Source organism: Osmerus mordax, chromosome 28 (assembly GCF_038355195.1).
Source record: "Osmerus mordax isolate fOsmMor3 chromosome 28, fOsmMor3.pri, whole genome shotgun sequence".
Lineage (NCBI taxonomy): Eukaryota > Metazoa > Chordata > Actinopteri > Osmeriformes > Osmeridae > Osmerus > Osmerus mordax.
The window spans coordinates 1422651-1444519 of NC_090077.1; the positions used below are offsets into that span (position 1 = coordinate 1422651).

At 45.3% G+C, this 21869-nt stretch overlaps 2 protein-coding genes across 4 annotated transcripts in view; one reads left to right on the top strand and one right to left on the bottom strand.

Annotated features, from left to right (window-relative positions):
* prdm6 (PR domain containing 6) overlaps positions 1–19956 on the bottom strand; it is a 30669-nt gene extending 10713 nt beyond the window's left edge. For both annotated transcript variants that reach the window (XM_067231290.1, XM_067231291.1), the window contains exons 1-4: positions 19816–19956; positions 14175–14679; positions 10829–11136; positions 1469–1596 (exon numbers count right to left, since the gene is read on the bottom strand). In XM_067231290.1, coding sequence (XP_067087391.1) covers positions 1469–1596; positions 10829–11136; positions 14175–14679; positions 19816–19836 — 962 coding nt within the window. In that variant the 5' untranslated portion in view covers positions 19837–19956. The remainder of the gene's footprint in view (positions 1–1468; positions 1597–10828; positions 11137–14174; positions 14680–19815) is intronic.
* On the top strand, positions 18447–21594 carry ppic (peptidylprolyl isomerase C). Of its 2 annotated transcripts, XM_067231293.1 has the most exons (5): positions 18447–18584; positions 19227–19340; positions 19501–19594; positions 19827–20011; positions 20222–21594. In XM_067231293.1, the coding sequence occupies exons 1-5, from the start codon at positions 18480–18482 to the stop codon at positions 20348–20350; spliced, it is 627 nt and encodes a 208-aa protein (XP_067087394.1). In that variant the 5' UTR covers positions 18447–18479; the 3' UTR covers positions 20351–21594. The 2 variants fall into 2 exon arrangements, with proteins under 2 accessions (XP_067087394.1, XP_067087393.1); XM_067231292.1 differs by lacking the exon at positions 18447–18584 and having other exon boundaries at positions 19006–19340.
* The last annotated feature ends 275 nt before the right edge of the window (positions 21595–21869 follow it).

The window sequence follows — 21869 nt, forward strand, 5'->3', positions numbered from 1 at the left end:
AAATACCTGACAGGATTCATGGAGGTAAGACTCTGAGGCACCAAGCTACTGAGTCAGTGAGACACTTCTGAGTCAGTGAGGCACTACTGAGTCAGTGAGGCACTACTGAGTCAGTGAGGCACTATTGAGTCAGTGAGGCACTAGTGAGTCAGTGCAGGTCAAGCCCAGGTGAGGGCGACCATACTGATGTCTGTTCTGTCTCCCTAACCGCATCACCCTCAAGCTGGCATTCCAGACATCTGTCACATTATCGCCGCAGCATCAGCATTACAGAGAAAGAAAAGTTTATAAACGGACAAGAAAAAAAGCGTCTCTCCCGCTTCGGGTCTCAGCGGAGCCGTTGAAGCCTGTGAACTTCATTAATTCTTTCCACTGGGACGTAAAAATAAAGCATAGACAAGACTTATAAATCAAACACATCTCATAAGCTGAGAAAAAGCACCAAAGAGTACCATGTATTTATAAAAAACACGGGTATACCATGTATTTTATACCCTTGCTATGTTCCTTCACTCGGCCGAGCCTCACCTAACATAAACATGGGGTCACACAAATAATGAGTGGCTCTGTACCAGCAGCTAGGCTGCTGAGGGACGTCTGTTTGCTGAGCGATGGGTGGTCTCACACACTTAGAGCCGACCCTGGAACACTGTAAATGTACACCCTCCCTCGCAAGCCTACTGCTTACACACACACACACACAGGAGCTCACGTACACACACACACAGGAGCTCACATACACAAACACGCAAGAGCACGCATGCACACACACACACACACACACACAGGAACATGTGCACACACGCACGCACGCACACACATAAACACAAACTCTCAGCTCAGCTCAGCCGAAGCACATCAAAGGGATTTCTGAGCGTTGTGGATAATATTTCCCTTGCTGACATGTATGTAGTGTTGTGGTTGGATGACTCATAAAGACAGCGGCAGGACGTCCTAGCAAGGGGGGGGGGGGGGGTCTGTGAAGGGGGAGGGGAGAAGGGGCTGGGGGGCTAGCAGAGCGCATGCCAGCGGACGTTATTGTCAGAGCAGAACCCAAACAGGCCGTGCGGAGCCGATCAATCACGGGCTGCTTTGAAGAGAATTCCAGTTAGATACAGCAAATCATAACAGGAAGAATGCGAACCAGCTGACATCTGACTGGCTGTGGAGGACATCCCCTGTGCTGCTTCTGCAGGGGAACACTGGAGAGCATGTGAGTGTGTGTGTGTGTGTGCATGCACACGTGCATGTGTGTTTATATCCTGGACTGTAGCCAACAGGAGAGGATCAGGAGAAAGATGATCTCTAAGTACACTACTCAACATTACACACTGCCAAAGTTACAAAAGGCTTTCAAAGGGATACGGCTCAATTGGGTTCAGTGTTCTCGGAGTGAGCTATATCTTAAGGTTCTCCATTATTTCGGTTCTAGCCCGTAGCGTTCTGAGGTAAACCTCCATGGCCTCACCTGTACTGGACGACCATCATGTTCTGCTCTCCACAGTGCCGGGCGCAGCGGATGTACCTCATCCAGCTGGACTTGCTGGGCTCGTTGCCGTCGATAAAGTGCTGTAGCGTTCCCTCCTGGTCGTAGATCTGGAACGTGGTGAGGAGAGAGGCGGTTAGGGACACGTTAGACCAAGAGGACGTGTTCCTGGTTCCAAGGCACCATTTAGGCCAACTGCTTTCATGTACATGACCTCGGATGCATGATTAATACTGTTGGGGTATCAACGTCATAATAACACTAAATCACCATGACAAAGTATTGCCACGGTAACTGTGATCACCGTCTCTGATCAAGGCGTAAAACTGTGAAAGGAGAAGGCGATTTGAGCAAAAAGAAAACAACTTTTATTTTTTTTTAACAAAAACCTATTTTAGCCTCAGAAAGACCGTCTCGACAGCAGACCACAAACGTGTTTGTCAGGCTTTGGTCCTCCCCTCCGGCCCCCTCTCTGTCCCAGGCCGTCCCTGACCAGCGGAGCGCGGGGGGGGATCCAAGCCTGACCACCGTCTCCCTGGATGAGATTCTCAACCCTGTTAACCTCCAGCCAAGCTCACACATCTAGTTTGTCTGCTGTGATCTCCTCTCTGCGCCCCCGTGACCCCTCCCTCGCCCTCTCCTCTTCTCCACGCTCTCTCTTCCCCTCCACACACTCTCCATCTCCATCCATCCCCCGTCCTCGCTCTGTTCTCCCTCCCCGTATCCTCCTCCCTCATCTCCAGCCCCCTCCTCCTAGGGAGCCGGTTCCAGGATGACAGCATGACAGAGTACTCAGGACAGTGCTTACACTAGACCTGTGTGTTAGACAGAGCGGGACATGTCTTTCTCGTGGTTTATCTGCACTAACACATCCCCCTTCATCCCCCTTCATCCCCCTTCAGTGCAGACGGAGAGCAGAGGTCCGGTGTTGTCTGGCGTGGGAAAGAGTTGCAAAGCAAAGACACAAATGATCGAACACGGTCAATTGGGAACGTGTACACACTCCATTGCTAATATTCTGTTAGGATTTTTTGTGAGTAAAAAAATTTAAAAAGAAATATAAAAAAAAAAGAAAAAATATAGCATATTCTGAGAATGTTATAGGTGTTATGTGGGTCGCCAGCATCTAAAATCCAGCCTTCAGCCTCTAACTTCCAGCTCCCAGCCTCTAACCTCCAGCCCACAGCCTTAACCTCCAGCCCACAGCCTCTAACCTCCAGCCCACAGCCTCTAACCTCCAGCCCACAGCCTCTAACCTCTAGCCCCCAGACTCCCGGCCTCCATTCCAACTTAATGGCATCTGAGAGTGCAAGAGGCTCTTCTACAAACAATTTGGAGAAATAAAGTTCTCTCCTTTCAGCCTGTCTCTCTCATACAGAAATACTGCTGTTTCTGATCTGGTCTTCTTCGGAATCTCTCCTCCCAGCTGGAGGACAGCTCGCCGTGTTTACAGGAAGCCATATTTATGTTGATGTTTCTGAAACCTCCTCAGAGTCCAGGTCTCCAGATCTGGTTCTGAGAGCCTCCGGTTCTCCGAAAGGGTTCTGGGAGGGCCGGGTTCTCCAAGGGTTCTAAGTGTGATGGATGGTTCTGGCATGTGTCCTGCTGTCTGGGCACCTGGGTCATGTTCCTCTGAGCCGTGGTATCGGGGGGGATTGCAAACCCATGGAGGACTGTCAGGAGAGCGTCAGGGTTGTTGTGGGAGTCGTGGCTGCTCTGTAAACAGATGAGTGCATCACTGCTGCTTTTAAGTGTCGCTCGATCTCAGCTGCTTCTGGACTTTCCTAATGCGCTGTTCATGACACAGGATCATGTGTCTGTTCATGACAAAGGATCACATTCAGACGTTGACCAGATATACAAGAACCCTGGTGATTGGTATGATAGTGTGCTTGGTATAATGTTGTCCTGATTTCATGCTTTCTTTATACAGGCCATAACACAATGATTTAATTCAGTGCCTAGTGTATACAGTACAATCATAGCACTGCACAGTCCAGTCCAATAGTATAGTACAGGATCTAACATTACAGTTCAGTACAGCACCACACAGCTGAGTACAGCTCAGTGCAGTACAGCTCCGTACACGTGGAAATCCCCTGCTTCCTCCTCAACATGTAATATACAAGGAGCCCGGCCAGAAAACCCTGCCAGATTGATAGCCATCGTGCAGACAGTAGACACACACACACACAGTATATGTGTATGTTAAGTAATGTGTGTGTGTGTAAACTCACTGGCACACACACACAGTGTATGTGTATGTTAAGTAGTGTGTGTGTGTGTGTGTGTGTGTAAACTCACTGGCACACACACACACAGGACAAGTAGATTGGTTACAGTGTGAATGTAACCCCTCTATAAAAGTGATTTACCGTACACCATCTCAGTCTTTTAACACCCTGCCACTACACGACATAACAGCCAGGACGCTGCACACTCAGTGTTCTTTCATGTTCCTTTTTTCCTCCTTTGGTTTCTATGACTTGGCAGACCTGACAATCAAATCCTGTATACCACCACAGGCCTACACAACCTTATATAGCCCTGCACAGCCTCACGGAGGCCTACACATTCCCACACAAATCTCTCGGGGTGATCGTAGCCCTGCGCTGCCCGTCGTAGCTGTGCCAAGTTTCACACAGACCTCCACCCCTCCACACTGGCCTGTATGGAGGCACAGAACCTTTCATAGCCCTACACAACCTTCTACAACCTTACGACACGACAGTAAATAATTTAGCCTTACTATGTCCTACAGTCTCACTTGACCCTACATTACCATAACCATTTACCTGTAAGACTTGCATAGGCACATCCCTACATAGTCCGACACAACCGTTTAAAGATTTGAATCAATAGTCCTACACAACCTTTTACAGATTTGAATCAATAGTCCTACACAAGTGTTTAAAGAGTGTTCTATATGCTCTGCATGTGAAGAGATACACAACCTTACACCAACTTAGATTGCTCTACATTGGGCCCTACAGTAGGGCAGAGCTAAACATTCGGGGCTTAGCCCCAACCTAGGACCTAGTGAAGGTTTGATGTGAGTGTAGATTGGAACTTCCACAGGTATATTCTAGCATTAATTTTAGGCAGAATGTTTGGGGGGAGCTATAACATATAACAACATAATGACATATATTTATATAACATTATACTGTTAAATTTGCAGAAAATTACAACCCCAATAAAAAAAAATTGGGGGGGCTTTTGAGAAAACTCAAGCCCCAGAAGCCCCAGCCTCGCTTGGCCCCCGGCCTCACACAGTCAGACACGATATGACAGGACCCCCTCGCACCCTTCCACATCAGCCTTACCACCTTACCTCCACATCCTCACATAGACCTACATCTCCTTACATAGTCCTGTACCACCTTTTAAGACTTCCAGAGTGCATCCTCGACATGCTCTCCATGGCAACAGATTAACCCAGACATTAATAATCCATCCCAGAATACACAACCTTGACTCTCCTCTCTGTGCTAAGTGACCCGTGGAGCTGCATGGAGATCTGCATGTGTGTGTGTGTGTATGGGGGGAGGTGGGGTTAACATCTTACTGTATTGAAGAGCCTGTGTTTATTACTCGCTGAAGCCTGTCAATAGCTTGGCAGGCTTCTGTCTATAGCTTGCTCAAGCAATCAATTCAGTAAATGATTGCGATAATCAAGGAAATTGCCTAATTTATAAATCTCTGTATACAGCATTTAATGGAGGCCCCTGCGGTCGCCGCTGATGTCCTGAGTTGTTGCTGCTGCTGTTTGTTTTGTTTGTCTAACGGCGAATTGTTGCTGTTCATGAATTATTGTCGAGCTAAGACAGGGTTGGCAAGACCAACTGTCACACGGTCCTAATAAAAGTTCAGAACTTTTAATAATGTAATATCAAGATAATATTTCTATATATACATATTTAAACCACATATTTCACACATGAAAGTCCAAGTTTAATTGTTTAAGATGCATTTTTTTGTAACTGAAACGTATTTGCCTCGTTAACATTTAAATGTTGAATATTTTCCACATTAACATCATTATTATTTTGACAGAATATCAAGGACAAACACACACTAAAACGTTTCCGAGGTTGCTGCTTCTATTGTACATGAAGGAGTGAGCCAGTGCTGATAACTGGGACTATCACATCACTCTTACTTCTAAATGTATGTGTGTGTGTGTTAGTGTGCATGTGTGTGTGTGTGTGTGTTAGTGTGCATGGGTGTGAGTGTGTGGGTAGGCGTGAGTGGGTGTGGGTGAGTGTGTGTGAGAGTGTGAGAGTGTGTGTGTGTGGGTGAGTGTGTGTGCGTGGGGTAAGAGGGAGGATTACCACTCTCTCAGTCATTGATCTGGTCTCCAGGTTGCTGTCACTGTGATAGTTACTGCTCCATCACCAGGCAGACCACAGTTACACCCAGCTGATTGGAGCCTGTCACTGTACGCCTGTAAATCCTCCTTCAACAGCTGGCTGTCTGTGACTGCAGGATGCCCGGCGTGTGTGGCAGTGTGTGTGTCGGTGTGTGTGTTTAAGGGCTGCAGTAAAAGCCTTTGTCTGACCCCCTTGGCTTTTGTACAGCAAGTAAATCAGTTTCCTCACTCTCCTCTTCTCGCTCCTTCGTGCCCAGGGAGAGGGCGAGGGTCCAGAGAGAGGGTGAGGGTCTGGGGAGAGGGTGATGGTCTGGGGAGAGGGTGAGGGTCCGGGGAGAGGATCTGGGGAGAGGGCGAGGGTCCAGGGAGAGGGTCCAGGGAGAGGGTCCAGGGAGAGGGTCCGGGCGTCCCACGACCCGGATAGCACAGGAAGCAGGGTTGGGGGTGGCAGAGGTGTGTGGGTGTTGGAGTGAGTTTGTGTGTGCGTGTGTGTGTGGGGGGGGGGACATCACTTTATGTGGGCTGGGGTACTCAGTCTGGGCTGGGGTGTGGGAGCGATGGAATGTGCAGCGTTATCAGTAGAAACACTTAGCTGGGCTGTCCCAGGACGGCTGGTATGTAAATGTCTGGAGGAGGGTCAGCATGGACGGCCCTCCAGAGGGCCGCGGCCTCACAGCACACAGAGAGCAGCTCTCTGGACTGGGCCTCACAGCACACAGAGAGCAGCTCTCTGGACTGGGCCTCACAGCACACAGAGAGCAGCTCTCTGGACTGGGCCTCACAGCACACAGAGAGCAGCTCTCTGAACTGGGCCTCACAGCGCTCAGAGAGCAGCTCTCTGGACTGGGCCTCACAGCACACAGAGAGCAGCTCTCTGGACTGGGCCTCACAGCACACAGAGAACAGCTCTCTGGACTGGGCCTCACAGCACACAGAGAGCAGCTCTCTGAACTGGGCCTCACAGCACAAAGAGAGCAGCTCTCTGGACTGGGCCTCACAGCACACAGAGAGCAGCTCTCTGGACTGGGCCTCACAGCGCTCAGAGAGCAGCTCTCTGAACTGGGCCTCACAGCACACAGAGAGCAGCTCTCTGGACTGGGCCTCACAGCACACAGAGAGCAGCTCTCTGGACTGAGGGGCCGGGACCCTCTCCAGCTCCCGGAGGATCAGACGGCGAGAGTTCACGGATGACTAACACAGTGTGAGCCAGAGGGGGGGGGGGCAGGGGGGCCTTCTGAGGTGTTGAGGTTCGTTTGGACCGGTGCCGACTCAAACCCCAAGCTACATCTGGTTAGATCAGAATCAGGTAGTGTGTGACTAGACCCAGACAGTTTCAGTAGATACAGGTCATCAGTGTTAGCAACAGCTCCATCAGGATGAAGCCAGGCAAGGCTCGAGTTGAACAAAACAAGCAATTAAGCGAACATAAATTGACAGGGGGGATGTGAATCACCTGAAAATAAAATCTTTCGCAAAGAAGCCTTTTTCACTCCTCTGCACAGCAGACGAGCTCGGAGTCTACCCTGCCCTTCCTCTAGACCGGCCTCAGGATCGGAGCCTCGGAATGATCCAGAATACCTGAAAAACTGGAGCTGAGACCCAATCAATGCCTGCTGGGCCATTTCTACAGCAAATCAATGCAAGTTCACTAATCTAACTCTTATCTGTTTTCTTCATCTCAACTACTTGGTATTCCCCAGTTTTCCTCCGTAAACGTACTGAAGGACACACAGGCTGGACCCACTTTAAATGTTGTAAAGATGACTGTGTTTAAGGTTTATTTTAGTTGAGAAAAGTGAAGAAATACAACTATCTTAGTGTTGTTTTTGACTGGGCATACGGAATGCGCATTCTTGGCTGTGTGTACGCCAGAGGAAGAAGAAAAAACGAGGAATTCATTTTTCGATAGATGACTATAAACCATTATATACCCAAACCAAGATCAACATTCTGCAGCTTGACACACAGAAGGAAAACCTTTCAGTTTCAACCCCAAACTGTTTTCAGCGCTCACATTTTTACAGCTAGCGTATAAATCACGACATAATAATCATTATTATTCAAAAAGCCAAATGTTTGTATAATAGACTCTGATAAGTCTCAAATAAAACAGTTCCTCATCTGCGCTGCTTTCTCACACAACACAGCGCAGCATCGGGGCAGAAATGAGCCGTGGAACAACCTTCCTGACAAATGATGAAGCTTTCTGAGTCGGCGAACCGGCCTTAAACATGTCACCTCCATGCCGACTCACGCTAAATATAAATAGTTATCCTGGCCGAGGGCCTGACGACTGTATTATGACTACCCAGAACTTGCACGGGTGCCGTCCCACGATGATGATGTCATAGCAGTGATGCTTCGTCTCCCGGAGACAGCGGAAGGTTCCGGTGTGAGGTTGCTGCCACAGGGCCCTGGGAGGGGTGGACGCCACAACACAGCCTACCAGATCTGATGTTTCACACACGCTGTGTGTCTGTGTGCAGGGGGGGGGGCTGTCCTCCCCTGCTGTGTTTGGGGTTCGCTCTTTCCATTCCTGACGTTCTTTCCATTTTCTCTCTCTACGTTTTCTTCCCCATTTTCTCCCTGGAACCTTCGCGGCTAAATATTAACTCCGTGAATTCAGAGGTTTGAGCCAGAAATGCTGGAAGATATTCTGTGTGACTGAACGCTCTGCTGCTCTTTCCCTCCGCATCACATTAACAGACCGTAGCCCCCCGAAGTCAACAACCAGAGTCTGACCTCCCGAGTCTGACATGTTTTTAATAGCGTTTAAAGCCTATTTTCGCCCTGGTAGAATAGCCAGACGTTTTAGAACCCTGGACATCACCCGAGGCACTCTAGAACTCCGCACATTCCAGCGGCGGAGTGGACTGTCTGACCACCAGACCACAGGACACATCCACAGGGAGCGCTGGGGGGGAACACTGTGGGAATACTGCCGGATCGGATCGTCGCAGGCCAGACAGTGTGTGTGTGTGTGTGTGTGTGCGTGCGGGTGCGCGTGTGTTTGTAAGAAAAATTAGGTCACTCTATCCCAGGCTCTCTCACGAGTGTCGTGTAAAACCAGTGTGTCGACTCCATAGTAGAGCCAAGCTACGGTTGCCATACAACCGGAGAGACTACACAAATAAAGTGTGACAAAAATACCGCTGTTCTTACTGCTCGTAGCCCTCAGTCTTAGACCCTCCAAAGCAATAGGTCACATACCATCTGCTAAAACAACAACCTAAGCTGGACTGCAATCTACTCTGTGTAACAATCTAAACAGCACGTTTTACTCACATCAACCGACCAGCCACTGTATTCCACTATGAGTTGTACTGTAGGCTAAGGGTTGTATATTAGTGATGGAGAACCATGGTGCTACTGAATAGGCCTCTATCCTGAACTGCTGTGCAAGATTACCATAACCAGAAACTATATTTGACATTTTTAGGACATATTCATTTGGATTGACGTCTTAACCTCTGTTGCACTCGACGCAACTAAAACACTAAAAAACTGCTCTAAAATGTCAGGTACCTTTATTGATCACCTAGTTAAAAAGGCTGCTGGGACTTACAGTAGCAACATATTACTATTGGACACTCAAGAGAACTCAACGAAACCCTGTTTTCTGATTGGCTAGACAGCATATCATTTTCTGTTATCAGTTCTATTAATGATGATTGGAGAGTTCAAACTCACAATTCACCCAGACAACAATCCTTTCAAATATTACACTCCAGAAATCGAATATGTGGGTGTTTAGATGAGTATGTAAATATGGTAAGATTGTAATTTGGCTGAACTACTTTTTTACCATGACCAAAGACCTGTGAATTAGGGTAGTCGACAGATTCTCTCTCTCTATCCCTCTCTGTGTTCCACCTCTTCAACTCATTTAAGCTCCACTTTATCAGGCTGAGTTCCTGCCAGGCACTTCTGGTGTTTACAATCTGCCTCTCTTAGACGATACACGCAGTACATCATCAGTAGCACTAGTGATGAAAGAGACACACACAGAGCTCATGCCATCACTTCATAGACAGTAACTTACTAGATTACTGATTTAAGTAAACAGTGTTCAGTACAGTTAAGAGTCACGCGTTCTTATTATGGTCAGTATGATAAATAAACCTTTGGAAGAGGGAAGAGGATTTACTCATTTATTATTGAGCTGAACTCAAACATCAAACGTGATTACCCTCTTGTTCTCAGTCTTTGGTAAAACCATAACATTCTGACCCGGGTCAATAATGTCTGACTCTGGATCAACATCTAGATGTAAAGGCCAGGACCTCTGGCCTGGACACACTGGTTGTATGTGTACCATTGTCTGTGATCTTAACCATGAACCTCTCCTCCCAAACCTCCCCCACCACCCAGCCCCCCCTCACCCCTGGCTGCCACGGTTGCCAGTGAAGCTAGCTCTGATTGGCCAGTGGAGGGGAGAGTGACCTTTCAGAGGGAGAGCCCAGGGGAGAGATCTATCAGTCCCCCTGACCACATGGACAGCCCCTCTGCCGATTAACATAGTGCTAATGCTAATACAGCTGTTTATATAAATATATATACACAGCACATTGACTTTTCCGCTGAACTGTATATAAGAGGAATCACCCCTAATCAATGTGGGTCTTGATCCAACTTTGAACGGGACTTACAGGAAGATGCGCTATGGAAACACACAAGGGTCAACTTCAGTTTACGTCACAACACCGCCAATCTCAAGCAGCAGCACAACCAATACCTCCACAACACAGAACCTACGGAAACGCAGACCTATCCATTCAACACTGAGAATGGCATTCCCAAACAATAACGCCTGAATAAACTCAAGTTCAGTAACCCACCAGAGTTTATAAATAAAGGCTTTGAGAAAAAAAAGAAAAAAAAAGAATAAAACCCACTCCTTCACATAAACCATTATCACCCTCATTTCCTTTTTATCCATCCCATAAACCGCTGTCGCCCGGCCAACTCACCTCCCATAAGTGCCTGGTGTTCCTGACCGCTCCGGCCTGCAGCTTGTCCAGCAGGAGGGGCACTCCCTGGAAGGGTCCAAGCCAGGTACCCTGGGGGATCCTCTGGGCGGCACAGATGCCGTAGCCCAGGCCGGGCACGGTGCTGGTGCAGAGGCACACCTCCCGGGGCAGGTCCCTCAGCCAGTCGGGGACCTCCGGAGGGGGCGCGGCCGGGGCGGAGCTACTGGTGCCCACCAGGCGGCGCAGGGAGTGCAGAGGGCCGTGCATGGGACATTCCCCGTTGCGGTTGTCCGCACACATGTCACACCCTGGGAGTAAACACACGTCACACTCTGGGAGTACACACACATGTCACACTCTGGGAGTACACACACATGTCACACTCTGGGAGTACACACACGTCACACCCTGGGAGTACACACACATGTCACACCCTGGGAGTACACACACATGTCACACTCTGGGAGTACACACACATGTCACACTCTGGGAGTACACACACGTCACATACATACATGTTACCACCCTGTGATCACATACACATACATGTTACCCCTGATGGGATCACATGTACCTGTTACTGTGCAGGATATGGTCATGGACACACACACTAACATTACACCCAGTGGACATGGACACACACACTAACGGGAGTCAGATGGCTGAGCGGTGAGGGAATCGGGCTAGTAATCCGAAGGTTGCCAGTTCGATTCCCGGTCATGCCAACTGATGTTGTGTCCTTGGGCAAGGCACTTCACCCTACTTTCCTCGGGGGTATGTCCCTGTACTTACTGTAAGTCGCTCTGGATAAGAGCATCTGCTAAATGACTAAATATAAATGTAACATTACACCCAGTGGACGTGAAGACTTTGCATGAAAACACCACGGATAAGCTACATTCACACAGACAGATACACACAAGCACTGACCCAGGAAATATGTACACGCTTAAAATGTTGGAAACATACACTCACACACAAACTCGTTACGGTCTCTTAACACACACACACACACACTCATGTTGCGGGCCCTGGACACACAGACACACACGGATATCAAACCATGGCTGTCTTTTTCACTTCTACTGTGTAATAGCAAACTGGTACTGCATAATCTTCTTGCGCATACCAACTATCAAGTAAACATGGTGTATGATTTGCTGTGGCTTGCAATAATAACACTGAAGTGAAACTTTTTGACAGGTGAGAGGAGTGAACACTTATTATGAAATGGGAGAGAACTCTTCTCCCATTTTACAGAGCTCATCCATTCCAAATGTTTAGACAGCTTTTCATGTCGGCTGTCTAGTTTAAGGATTTGTTATAGACGCGTGTGTGTTAAAACGAATTCAGAATCTGCAATAATATTTATTTGGTCATTACTCAGACGTAATCACCATAAATATAATAAAGTTTGAAACAAGAAAATGGAAAAGCTGTTTTTTTTTATTATTATGATTATTATTTCCAAATTTTTATTTATTGCTTGGTTAGCTGTCTAAAGGCTTTAACTTTGGGACAACATTGAGAAACATCCCACATTACTTGATGCTGTAATATTGAACTGTTCATTTCAATAATTATTTGGGGACTATTCATCGAAACAGTAGTCTAACAAAAACAAAGTATACAAAACTGGGAACAGTTGTGTTTGTCTGATTAGCAAAGGTCTACAATTTTGTGTATAACCGCGTTCTAGATCATAATTTGATATTTCTGTTTTATAGGTGACACACTGCACGCTTATACTACCGTGTGCGAGCGCAATGCCCCTCTTTAGTCAATGTTTTATTTTACAGTCCAATTTCAACGCCATGGCCGGGCGCACACTTTAGGCTACATAATATAAACAAAATTCTAAACTTTTGATGGCATTAAAAAAATCATAATATTGATGATCGAGTTTATACCAAAATAAGATCATCTTTGAAAAGCCATAACAATAAAATAGTGAAACACCTTTTAGCTAAAGCTCGGTTTTTCACAACTTTTCTCTCTTGATTCTCGGGATTAAACGCTTGGTGCAATTACAGAAATTGAAGCGTACGGAATTGTATGTTTCACGGAACGTAATACACACTTCGGCTATTTTATAAATGACCGACATAGGTTTGAAATATGGGGGAGAGAGCACCGAATGTAGATAAAGCAGTCTCGCGCTGTCCCCGGGAGAGTTCTATATTGCATGTAGGGATGATGAATAGCGGCCAATGCACGAGATCGATCTCTGATCCACACTCTCTGCTCTCTCTTCCACAAAACTATACAGCAATTAATTGTGGCTTGTCCTCCCATCCCTCATCTGGTGGTGCCACATATCGATGGAGATTACTGCTGATGGGCCGTTTTATCACCTTAAATAAACAGTCACCACCTCCTCAAACTTCGCTTTAATATATAGAGCCTTCTCTCGTTTGAACGTGAGATGACGACTGGATGAAATGAATTGCTGTAAAAGAAAAACGATTTAAAGAGAAAAGAGGCATCCAGAATTAGCTTCAGAATTAAGATAATCGCAGTGTATAATTAGGCCTATAATAATTACCTTTGGTCATTATAGACTGTGTCCAAATGTTATAGGCCTATTTGAGGAACATGCTATGTGATTAGTGAAATAGTTTAAGGTTATACATATATTAGAAATGCACAGACCTGTTGATGGAATGGAACAATACAAACGTGTTTTGGATGATATTGTTCAAATAAGTTAAAACTATTAATAAAATAATTATAATTTAGCCTGCACAACGGTTGAGGTACTTTGCACTAAATTGTCAATAATTGCACAGATTTTAATGAGTGAACGTTGGCCTATAGATAGGAGATAGCCACACAGCACGTGCATCTGGAAGCGGATAGAAATCATAATAAGGTATAATTGTGGAAGAAAATAAAGGCCCAATTATCTTAATTAATTGAAATTGTATATTAGTTAGCAGATTAAATGTAAATTAGTGAGCACTGAATTACTGATAGGCCTAGATCATAGTAGATTTTTAGTCATTTGAACGCGCGCACCTGCTAACGGTCAGAGTTCTGCTTTTGAGACTTCAATCAAACTTTCCAGATGTTGGTGAACAAGAGGGCCCATTAATAACAATCAGTGTCTTGATTCTATAAAGTAGCCTATTTAACGTGACGGGACGGAGAAAAACAATAGAAACGCACTTCCATAACCAATGTCAATATTGTCTGAGCAGCTGAAACATTTTCTTTGCCATCTGTGACAACAAGAAAAATACTATTCCCTTTTTTTAAATAAGTATTATTTGCCTAATGACGATACAATAAAACGTAAATACCCCTTTAATGAATATTGTGGAGGGGACAACTGGGTCATACATACGATTGTTCTGGTCGCCGGTGTGATTGTTTAACGGTATTATTTCCATTCGTTGTTGTCCGTAAAGGTAGTAGTCCAGCTCTTCAGAGGTCAGTTTAAACCGAGACCCCTTGTCGCTCTTAAAACTCGAGGACACACAGACTTCTTTAGCTTGGAGGCTGGTGCTGTCTGACGAGATAATGTCGCTGCAAAGAGTTTGTCCAAAAAGTGCAATTGGTGGCACGGGCAGTTGCGTTAACCCTGCCAGCGAAGAAACTGAGGAGGTGGAGGAAGAGGTGGAGGACGGGGTCAGAGCCGAGGAAGAGGTGGTTGAGGAGATGAGGTTCTGCCTTTGGCGAAAGCTCTCCACCGGGATGGCGATACGGTCAGGCGGCTGCAACTGCGTGAGCGCGGCATTCTTTAGATGTGTTTGTGGGAAAAGCTGCTGCCAGTGCTGGATGTACGTTGGGTCCACCTTGAGGAACGCAGAGCCGCTGGGGTCACTGGGCTTTAGCATCGCAAACCGGAGCTGCGCAGAAGAAAACATTGACAGCTTATCACTGGCTGAGTAGATAGTTTACTTTCAATTAAATTAGATTAAATAAGTTCATAATTGATCATATGACAAAAACGTAAAGAAAATAAGCTTTAGCTGTTCAATTCTTACGATTCTAGTCAGCCATTGCGCTGATAATGGTAAGAGATATTGTTATGTTACAAATGCAAACTAACGCAAAAGGAGATACTAAAATAATATACGTTAAAAAGGAAACGAGACAATCTCTGCGTTTCACGTGTGTAAACCTTTCATCACATACTATAGCCTACCCCAGTACGGCAGACCGCTACTTTCCAGAGTTCACCAACGATGTCCTTACCAACCACACAGCAAACACAGCGTTACAGAAAAAACAACACTTACTATGTTCACGCGAAAAGGTGTATTAGGTCCTTGACGGTGATTCCAATGCGTATTTCCCGGACTCTTACACCATAGTATTGACTTCAGATACGTCGCGCTGTTCGTTTCTTGGTTCACGCCTGAAGTACAATATCATCTCCTCCCTCTCGTGCCCCCCTCTCCTCTGAGCACTCGCAGGATCAGAGAAAGGGCACGTGGGTTTTACGACAGCATAAAACACACAGGGGACGAAGAAGTTCACACTGGCCCAAAACTGTAGCACCGCATCTGTCTTTGCCAAAACTATTCTTGGATTTTTAGGCTTGAAAGAATTGAAAGTGGGCCAGTCTCTTAAGCCAAATAGCAATGCCAGCTCCCATTTGCATTGTAACTTCTGGTCATTTGTTGTTCTAGTGGAAAAAAACGTTTATTTCCCACACAAGTGTCATGAATGAATACCTATGTTATTTAATTACATTTCTAGTTCACTTCTCAAAATAAAAGGATCAATACGTAACAGTTCCGCATGCCATTAGGTGGGTTTTTCAATTGTTTCAAGGTGGCCACTTCTACCACCGGACTCTCGTGTCTCACGACATTTCTAGTTTAATTCAACACTCTCTAGATAATGCAGATTGCCTCATGGTATTGTTACTTCAACTTGTTATCCAGCAATAGTGTTTCCCACCGTCTCCTTTGCGCTTGAGAAAGTTATGAGTGTTTGTACAGTGTCTGTGCGGGGCATTTTACACGCGTTCTTCTAGAGGGGTGGTAAAATGTTTTGACTGGCGTCATTTTGACAAGGCCATTTGTCATCTCGAGACCTCTGCAGATTGATAACGAACAAAAACACAAACATAATCGTCTGAAAATGAACCCTTGTCTACAAAAGCGTAATTTCACTGTAAAAGAATGTGAACAATAATACTGCCCCGCAAGTGTGCTGATATGTTAAACTGAAGTTTCTTGAGGGAATTGCAGCCCGTGTCCACAAAATAAACATTAAAAACTTGTTTCGAAGCTCGTACATTATTTTTGCACATCGAAGACTTCCAACTCACGCTCTATTACGGGATTTCAAACTCTGTTAACTCGTGGGAATTAAGTATTCTAATGACCCTGAAATTAGGCGATGGTTTTAGAGTATAGGGAATAGCCCATCAAATGATATGCCAGGGATGATTCCCAAGACTCCATTGTAAATTATTTTATTTAACTTATTAACAAAACATTGAAGATGGTTATTGTCATAACAATTATTCTAAACATCAATATTGACTAGGCCACTGTTCTTGTGTCATTATACCTATTTCAGTAAAAAGGGCAATATTATATTTCTATCAACCTTGCTGTCGTTTGGATTTATAATTAATCCACAACTCCGTTTCTCTAAGAGGGCGTAAAACACAACACAGCACAAGGAGAGCAATGCAGTTTACGTCCATTGATTAATGACTGCTTAACTAAAGGACATTGAAGTAGCAGCTCAGATCAATAAATTAACTACCGAAATTCATCATTTTCTGCTACAAAAGCTCATTATTTAGGGTGGATTTAAAATATATATCAACACAACTTAATGTATACATGCACGTTCATGTAACCTTGATTTGTTTGTTCTTATAGACCTCTTGGTGTTGCTTCATTTACATAGTGTATTCTGTTTGACATTCAATTAAAACGTTTACATTTCTTGTTAATTAATTCGCTTGATGGTTGCAAGACAAATGGACGGCCGTCTTTGACAGGAGTCCGATAAAGAATTCAACAACCTCTCCTCGTGCCCCTAGTGTGTCCTGATTATGGCTTTGAGGTCACGGGTTGCTGACTATATAATTCATTAATATAGACGGTAATTCACGTGGGAATTACAGAGATTTAAACTCTCCTTTCTTCTTCCAACTCGTCTATTGCTTACACTAAGTGCTAAATTTGAGAAATAAACACCTTATTCATATTTAGGACAGTTTAATTATCTGGTGTTTATCCTATATTGATTCAATCGACAAAAGGCAATTGTTATCTAACCACTGAAAACGACAAACGTCAAGAGTTTGGGATTTTTGCACTTTTGTATGTATAGCCTAATGTGACCATATTAATTACGAAATGATCAAGATTAATAGAACCTAAAATAATCCAAAACAATAGACTACATGAACTAATCCATGTCATTTGATATAGGCCAATGGTATTTGTGGGCTGTAACAGTTCCTCTGCTCACAAAATGTTACTCACATTAATTAATGTGTTTCCTATAAGTAGGCCTTAGTAGGACCGTGTTCTTCAACGCGGAATTGCATATGCAATCCAACCGGGGGGAAATTCAGATAAAAGTTATTTACATGCAATAGGAAGTCGAAGTAGGCATCTTAAACAGAAACCACGTAGGTCTCCTGAACCCCTTCCGATATGTAAGGTTGTATTTCTAGTGAAGACAGCGGCCTCCGCTTACCTCGCTCGGGCAGTGTGTGACGACCGGGGCTGCCAGAGGGCGCCGTAGTCCCTCACGAGCCAGGGAGGAAGAGACCAGACACTTGGATATGCTTGTGTCTAGTAGTTCACCTTCTGTTAATGATCGCGTGGATTGTTAGGATTGTATGACCCAACAAGTTTACAAATAACTAAAAAAGACAGCGGAACTCGAAATGTAATCTATATCTTCCCTTTTTGTCGTCTAGACCCTTGAATAGTCTTACTGCGGCCTAAAGTTGTGAGGGGGAGTGAGGAAGAGGTTTGGTGTGTATAGGCTACAGCAGCACGCCTACCTAAAAAGCTCTCTAGTTCAAGCAAATATTCCCTTTGACAATGTATTAGTAATGAAACTATTTGGGCAGTCGAGATCATCCTTTGTCAACAAAGATGAGGCAAACAAGAGCTGTACGTCATGAACGTTCCCAAATCTTGAGGCAATTATTGTTTCTTTGTTACAAGACACAATAATACAATCTTTGACTAACAGAGGCCACAATTGATTTAACTGAACAAAAAGTTTGTAATGCTTGTTGATGCGATCTTCTCCCATTTTCAATCTCTTCCCATATGACTGACAATAGGCCTATTCTAAGTGTTTCGGTTGGGCTACTGCAGCTCCACAAACCTTAACTTCCTTGCGAATGAAAAAGGACACGTCTTTAATTCTTGTAGCGGAGCGTCTTAAAAGTGTAGAACTGTGGTCCACTTTGGGACCATGCGAACACCTGTCTCTCACCGCTTGCCTCTTGCCTGTCTTAAGACAGTCATTCTGTAGTGTAGACACTACCCTGTCCTGACTGCGCATCCCAGCGCCATGCTACGGAGGCTGGGCATACCGAAGCACTGCCCAATGGGAGGAGGGGTTACTGCAGGAAATTCAGTGCAGACGCTCTCCGCTATTCACACCGATTTGACACACCGAGATTTTTCGACGGCGCCTCGGCAGCTGCAAGATGGAGCTAAAGACGTTTATGTCTGCCATCGTTTTCGTGGCGCTAACGTTTCCCGAGAACGTCGCTTGTTCGAAAGGACGGGTCGGACCGAAAGTGACAGAGAAGGTCGGTAGCTTATAACATCCAGTCATCACTATCCGAGATAACCCGGCACTCGGACGCTTATGCATGCACACGCGAACCCACCGAGAGGGTTCCTTCAAAAACATCTGTGTGCAGGATACATAATAACAATGCTACGTGGTCAAACTGCATAGAAAACCGCATTGCGCCGTAATGTTCTGCTGTATAAAAAAGACCGAGTAATCTCACACACAAATAGCATCATCAAATATTGAACTAAACCATGTGATCTCATCTGTTGATGGCATTGAATTTGGCTACAGAATTGTCACATTTATGGATGTCAGATATTTTTTTTAATCGTCTTGTAATAATGTTGTAAAATCCTGTAATAAGGAGTAATGAAATAATGCAATCTATCCAGGATAAAATGGATAAATACACACTTGATTTCTTTCTTGTCAATTCCAACCTCTGGAATGTCATGATAGTAACCAGCCTGCCAATCGGCTAATGCACTTACATAAAGCATAACACACTGACTCAGGCCAGATTAGGGCCCTCAAGCACAACATGAAACAAGGCCTTACTGTACAGTTCACAGTGACCCATACAGATTGTGGAGTTAAGGCTGATTTCATCTATGCTTATGTGTGTGTGTGTTTGTGTGTGTTCCTTTCCCAGGTGTTCTTCGATATCACGGTTGCAGGCCACGAAGTGGGCAGGATTGTGATTGGTCTGTTTGGTGAGGTGGTTCCTCTGACCGTGAAGAACATTGTGGCCCTGGCAACAGGACAGGTAGTCCTGCCCAGAACCTTATTAAACTGAGTTTCTGTAAGGCGAGCAATATCATTAACACACACACTGGCCCAGGTTTTAAACTTGTGTTCTCTTTCAGCAGCAGTCTCTATTGTTAGGATTCAACCTCACCTATTGTTGCTTTTTTTTTTTTTTACAGAAAGGCTATGGGTACAAAGGCAGCAAGTTCCACCGGGTGATTAAAGACTTCATGATCCAGGGAGGAGACTTCACAGCAGGGGACGGGACCGGAGGTAGGACTTCGCCGGCCTCACACACTCTCCCCTCCTCTCACCTCTCCATCACCTCACCCCTCCTCACCTCTCCTCTCTTCTCTCCCAACCTCACCCCTCCTCACCTCTCCTCTCCTCTCTTCTCTCCCAACCTCACCCCTCCTCACCTCTCCTCTCTTCTCTCCCAACCTCACCCCTCCTCACCTCTCCTCTATTCTCTCCATCACCTCACCCCTCCTCACCTCTCCTCCAGGCCGTAGCATCTATGGGAACACGTTTGCAGATGAGAACTTCCGTCTGAAGCACCTGGGTGCGGGCTGGGTGTCCATGGCCAACGCGGGGCCGGACTCAAACGGATCCCAGTTCTTCATCACCGCTGCCAGGGCTCCGTGGCTGGACGGCAAGCATGTGGTCTTCGGCAAGGTGCTGGAAGGCATGGTAGGCTGAACCCAGTAGACACACACAATCTCACTTATTTACAAATATCCATGCTCACAAGAATTCACCTGCAAACACACACACACACACAATACCCTAACAACCTAACTTATCTATCAACTCTCACAAGAATACACCCGCATATACAAACACACAGAAACAGTTATACACTACACACAGTAAGGGTACTCTTTCACCTTGTGTTTCCAGTCTGTAGTTCACACCATCGAGCTTCAGGACACCAATGACAGGAACCTGCCCTACACAGAATGTGTGATCGTCAACAGCGGGCGGATCGAGGTGAAGGAGCCGTTCATTGTGGAGGTGGAGGGGTGGTAACACCAGGAGCCCACACACCTAAAGCCTCAAGCACGATACAGACACACGTACACAGGAGGGGGGACCCTGTTTCCATGTGTAGGGGAACTACACGGTCCATCCCCCAGAGAATTACAACTCAGCACAAAGTATACAGGGTTCTGATTTGAAGTAGCTTGTGTACGTGTGTTTGTGCTTGTTGGCTTTCATTGTGAGGATTTCGACTGTAGACTGGACTTACAATCTCATGCTGTAGACTTGTCACAAAGCTAAACTATTATGCAGATTTTGTTTATGTTAATTTATTACCATAGTATATTCACTGCTCTCCAACGGGTGAATACTAACTATCTACAACCATGCACTTTTGGTACGACTGACATGAGACATTTTAACTTCCTACATGAATTGCCAAAATGATCGGACTACAGCTTGCCAAACTATCACTATGCCATTTGCACTACTGTTCAGACAGCACTTTTATTTACCAATTGAAACTCATTTTACACTGTTGCTGGGAGTTCACACATATGCAATACTGTTTTACATATCAAGCCGAATGGTTTGTGACCAGGACCAATTTATAGGTTGTCCAGTGTTTCTGAAATGGCAAAATGTAATTTAGCTAATTTCTTTGATAAAATGTCTTATAATTTGTTGAAAATATAGTAGCAGTAACTGGAGATAAAATGGACTTGTGATACCAGCAGTTGCAAACTGTTGGTGAATGAGTCCTTAATTTAACAACATGTCTAACTACAACCTGTTATCCTACAGCCCTAACCTGGCCCCATCCTAACCCCTAAACCTAACCCACAACCTTCACCTAACCCCATCCTAACCATAACCCTAACCTCGCCCCATCCTAACCATAACCCACAAACTTATAACCCTAACCTAGCCCCATCCTAACATCATTCAATGATATTAAAAATCACCATATCCTAACTATCTGTAACACTGACTGTAAAGACTGAACCTACATATCATTTATATCAGCTTCCTTATTTGCAATGCAGTAGCAATGAAAGTGTCATCAAGTGTATTTTCTACAATAAAAAGACATTGCAATACTTTGTTTTTTTTTCTTCTCATTTTTGCATTAAAACAATTATATATATATTATTGGCAACATAATGAACTGGCATGTGTAAGCAATGATAAACCAAAGCTTGTGTGTGTGTTGACAGGGGATTTAGGTACATGGACAGGATGTAGGGCTAATGAGAACAACAATCACAAACGTGTGATTTGTCTCTCTCTGTTTCTCACACTCTCTCTCACACACACACACACACACACACACACACACACACACACACACACACACACACACACACACACACACACACACACACACACACACACACACACACACACACACACACACACACACACACACACACACACACAGTCTCTCTCTCTCTCTCTCACACACACCCACCCACTCTCTCTCTCTCTCTCTCACACACCCACCCACTCTCTCTCTCTCTCTCTCTCTCTCTCACACACACACCATATTCCCTGTCCTCCATCTCTG